The sequence below is a fragment of the Montipora foliosa genome, chromosome 8 (assembly GCF_036669935.1).
Source record: "Montipora foliosa isolate CH-2021 chromosome 8, ASM3666993v2, whole genome shotgun sequence".
Classification (NCBI taxonomy): Eukaryota; Metazoa; Cnidaria; class Anthozoa; order Scleractinia; family Acroporidae; genus Montipora; species Montipora foliosa.
The window spans coordinates 49,106,896-49,111,895 of record NC_090876.1 but is presented as its reverse complement, the minus strand read 5'-3'; the positions used below and the strand labels follow the sequence as shown (position 1 = coordinate 49,111,895).

Below are 5,000 nucleotides of genomic sequence, written 5' to 3'. Positions count from 1 at the left end.
TATCAATTATGCGATCTGAGTATTTAGCAATTATTTCATGAGTCCGCGTTGGATATGAGATGGTAAATGGTTGACTATATCCAGCCAATCACTTTCCAGCGTGGCGACGCTTGATGCAGTCAGTTTCCATATTGGGTCATACGGTATATTTAGTAAATAGGCCCCTTCGGGCGGCTGGTATGTCTGCTTATAATGTCCGCGGCATTTCGCAGGGCAAATATCCACGCAAGCGGGGGTTATTGCGTGATAACTGTCGTGTGAGTTTGCACCGCGTGTCGTAAATTAGCCATAAAATCGCCCGAAAATTAATGGGTTGGTTATAAGGGCTGATAACCGACATTGAGTGAACCAATCAAAAAACTAAAAACAATATCCGAGGTCGAGGATTTAATAACAATTAGTAACAGTTTCAAGTCTCTAAACCTGCGTAATAAAAAGAGCTCCGAAAAACCAAAATTCTCAAAACAAATACTTTTGCGCGTCAGTTTGAATTCTCAATTCATATTGTTATGCTTCCCACCGTTTTCATGTTGCTTTTCCTAGTCGGACTTGGAAGACTCCGATCGTCCATTGTTGTAAAGAATCTTTGGCAAGACACATCAATAAGGAGTTTTTTCCTTTTCTTTTTATCACAGGCGAAGTCTATTGTTACTCAGGTATGTCCTTTTCACAGTGACAAGGCTTAGGAATCGACGGCTTATTTCAAAAGTAGATGAAAAAGCTGTACGATTCGCTCTCCTCATTTTCCATTCTTGTCTGTTGTGACGCCCGCTCATCGTAACCCTGCATGCCATTTAAAATACAATACTGGCCTCGGTTGTTCAAAAGGTGGATAACGCTATCTACCGGATAAATCACTATCCAGCGGAGGAAGTGTGGCCCAGTGGTTAGGGCGCTTGCCTTGAGATCCGGAGATCCCGGGTTCAAGACTCGCTCTGACCACTCGTTGAATTTGATCCTGGTAGTCCCTGGTTCAACTTCCCAGCCGCACTTGTAAATAGCCAACTGGTTTGCCTCCAGCCAGTTGGGATTCTTAACAGTTGTTGTTGTCCTATTCTGTCGTTTCGTTGTGTTTCATTGGCCCTGAAAAGCCCCTATGGGGAGCGGTCAATTAAGTATGTATTGTATAAACACTAGCAAAACCAATTGAGTTATCCAATGGATAGTGATTTATCCAGTGGGGGCCTGGGGCCCGTTTCTCAAAAGTCCCGAAACTTTACGGGCCATTTTCGGGTGTCACAATTTCCTCTGTATCTCAAGAACGGAGAGGATTTGAGTAGTCAAACTTTACAGTCATTTTGCCTTTTGTTACCTTGAAAACATGTTAAAAGCTCGGCGTTCCTGAACAAGCGGTTGGCAGGTTCACGAATGGCTTTTCGGGCCCGAAAAGTTTTCGGAACTTTCGAGAAACGGGCCCCTGGTGTTTCACGCGGAGTCCCCACCGCTGCAGCACCAGTTTCTTTAAAATTCCTGAGCAAGCCCCATTATTTCGTACCTAGGTCACTCAATTGTCAGAAATGACATTTTCATTGACAATTATGTAATTGTTTTTTACCAGACTGTAAGTGCTCTCAAATATTTGAACGAGATAAGACCGCCTGTTATTCACTATGATTTGAAACCAGGTAAGATTCATTGTTAAAAAAAAGTCGGTAGGCTAAAAGATGCGAGAATCAGAATACAACTTTCATAACATAGATAAAAGGTTACGACCTCGTTGACAGTTTTGATCGGTGTCAGCTGAGGGCATCTTCATCTCTGAAAACTAAACTGGTTGGAATGCAGCTGACGGGAGCAAACTATACTAGATCATTCCGCACTTGCTGCTGTCGTTTCCTACGACGTTTAACTGTGGCGCGAAGGTATTAAGCCAATGACCAAGCGTAGAGGTCAAAATGAAGCCTTCACGAAGCCAAGTGCGAGTTTTACATGTCAGGCGGCCAGAACGATCATACCGCGGATTGGGAGGGAAATGAAATTGTTGGTCATGAGAGTGAGAGGTTCTAAAGATGGATCAAGGAAAGTTCTCGTGTTAGGGAGAATGATCAAACGGTTAACAGGGGCGAGCTGCTATCCTCGATATTGACCCAAGGGATCTCCATCCCCGACTCCATGGGGGTGGAAGAACTGCGGCGCAATTAAATTGCGAAGATGGATGGATGTTGTCATAATAAATGGTCAATGACATTCCGTTCAGCGCACTTTTGTTAAAGATGGCTGAAACTCTCAACGATAATGTGATAAATGTTAGGCTATGTTTTAAGACTCTTGTATAATTTAAGTAGGATTTGTTATAATAATAGAGTAGAATAAACCTTGTTTGAGCCGATGTGCATCCATGCACCATTCCTCATAGGGGGTGGGAGAATGTGTGCAGAGGGCTAAAATGCAGCCGCCAAATACCGCTTCTGTCAAGCTCAAAATCCCCGGCTTGCCCAAGTACGCAGTTGCACGGATTTTGTGTCGTTTACGAACACCTTTAGTTCCTTAAAAATCAAGACTTATTTTACATTTTACTGGTTGATTGGCGGTTATTATTGCTGCACAGGAAACATTTTGTTGGTCAGCACTGGCGCTCTGAGTGGGGAGGTGAAGATCACAGATTTTGGTCTCAGCAAAGTGATGGACAGCAGTGATGACAGCATGGATCTCACATCACAGGGGGCTGGTACCTACTGGTATCTACCCCCTGAGTGTTTTGTCGTTGGAAAGGAGCCGCCAAAAATTTCTTCCAAGGTATTAGAGAAAATCTCTGCCCAGCACCCTCTTCTTGATTCGTTTCATATGGATCTCCGTTCGGGAATGTTATTGAATTTCTGGGTGTCTCCGTAAAACAGAATTTCTTTTTGCAGGTCGATGTGTGGTCTGTGGGTGTCATATTTTTTCAAATGCTTTACGGAAAGAAGGTATTTTACCGATGGTTTGAATGGCTTTGCTTTACAATTCGACGAGAATTTTTTGAAATTATTATAAGCTTCTACGTCTGCGTTTCCAAAGAGCTATGGAGCGTTTTCACTCACGTAAACAGCAGCCATATTGGATTACTGAAACAAGAGAAAGTATTTGCGTTAAATTAGGTTCATTTCACGGAGGATTAGTTTGGTACACCATCATGGCCGCCATTTCTTTGTTTTGGAACACCAACATGACAGCCGTGTGGATGTCATGTGAAAACGCTCCATATTTTTTGAGTGTGTATTGAAGACATTTTGTCTGATATTTGACTTTTCAGCCATTCGGTCACAACCAGACCCAAGCCTCAATCTTGGAAAATAATACCATCCTAAAGGCGAGAGAAGTCGAGTTTCCTGCTAAACCGGTTGTCAGCAACGAAGCAAAGGTGTGCACGGCTTGGTATCTTAAAATTACTCACTGTGGTGGAGCGATTTTCATGGGATATCGAAATAATTGCTGCACGCCACATTACAGACAAATACAAGGACTATACACCTTATTCCAAAATGGCCGCTGATTTATGCGGATACAAATTGGTCCTTGTTGCCTCGTTCAAGATAAAATATTCTTTTGAATTTTAAGCTTAAGAACGAGGCATCGAGGGCTTATTTGAATAAAAACAAAGAATATTTAAATGACGGCCATTTTGGAATAAGGTGTATGGACTAGAACGTGTTTCCCGCGCTTAGCGTCGGCTGCATGTAACTGATTTGTGGTGTGATTGGGTCATTTGGTTTCCAGCTTCCTTTGTGATTGGCCGACTTTTCTGAGGGTTTTCCTACACTCCGATGAATACCGCTCTATCGCAAGGTGTTTTGAAAATTTCAGTGCTTAATACGGTTTCCTTGATCTTTACGCAGAACTTCATAAAGAGATGTTTGGTCTACAGGAAAGAGGAACGAGCAGACGTTTTAACGTTATGTGAGGAGCCTTACCTTAAGCCTCCAGTGAACAAGAAGAATACTTCTTCAGTGCAAAATGCCAACTCCCAGACATGACAAAACGTTTTTCGTAATAACAAGAAGCAGTTCCGTTGGAACAATGTCGCTCAGCGCAGACGCACAAATGCAGGCATCCTGCAGCGATATGGGATCCTGGGCTTAACAGCTAGCCGTACGCAATCAAGTTACGAAAAACTTAGTCAGTTTTTTGAAGTTGAACGATCTCAGCGTTGTCAACTTTCCGCCATTGAATTGTCTAGAAAGTAGATGTTCAGCGTCTCGGGACCCTAAAAGAGTTGGCCGGAACGGAACGAAGTAAACTTTCGTTAACGTTCGGTTCTCGACTACTTGTTTCCTGATATTTCCTGATCGCAGAGGCTTGAGTGAGAACTGAGTTCAAACCATATTGGTTTAGCTGGAGTTACTTTATAACAAATAATCTTTTTTTTTCTCAAACCGCCAGCGGGGGTTTCACCTGCCTCAAAAATGAAAATTTTATTGTTAATTTTCAGATTTTGCAATCTTCGACCTTAACTTGTAACGTTATAATGGTGTTAGACGAACACTGGACCGGAAAAACCTGTATTCTAAATAGATGCGAGATAATTATATAAGAGACGTTTAATTTAGTCAAATTGCCGGATTAAAAGCAGTTGTTTGACTCTGAATGTCGGCTCACTTTCCCTCCATACTTTCCACTTTAGGGGGTGTTTACATAAGAAAACTCGCACCGGCGCGAGTTTCACACCGGGGTGACTTCTTGAATTCGTATTAATTACGTGCGTTCGTATTAATTAAGGAAAAGGCGGTGAATTTGGTTTGACGAGGAAAAAGTACTCGTGCGCTATCCTTTCCAACCTACCGGGAGGCTAATTTCACACCGGAACGAGTGGTCGTTCCTCGTTTACATGCCGTTGCGAGATTTCGCACCGGAACGGAATTTTCCCTCCGGTGCAGCAACCGGGGTGAACTCGAGCCGGTGCGAGTCGCCCCAGCATGACTTTTTTTGGTGATGTCATGTAAAGAAATACAGAGCTAAGAGAGGGAACCGGAGTGAACTCGCGCCGTTGCGAAAGTCACCCCTGCGTCCTGAAAACACCCACT

General features: G+C 43.1%; 1 protein-coding gene across 1 annotated transcript in view; it reads left to right on the top strand.

Annotated features, from left to right (window-relative positions):
• Positions 1-4,564, top strand: part of LOC137968076 (serine/threonine-protein kinase tousled-like 2) — a 23,283-nt gene extending 18,719 nt beyond the window's left edge. Inside the window, exons 23-28 of the mRNA XM_068814701.1 lie at positions 636-656; positions 1,559-1,625; positions 2,549-2,736; positions 2,853-2,906; positions 3,233-3,340; positions 3,816-4,564. Coding sequence (XP_068670802.1) covers positions 636-656; positions 1,559-1,625; positions 2,549-2,736; positions 2,853-2,906; positions 3,233-3,340; positions 3,816-3,953 — 576 coding nt within the window. The 3' untranslated portion in view covers positions 3,954-4,564. The remainder of the gene's footprint in view (positions 1-635; positions 657-1,558; positions 1,626-2,548; positions 2,737-2,852; positions 2,907-3,232; positions 3,341-3,815) is intronic.
• The last annotated feature ends 436 nt before the right edge of the window (positions 4,565-5,000 follow it).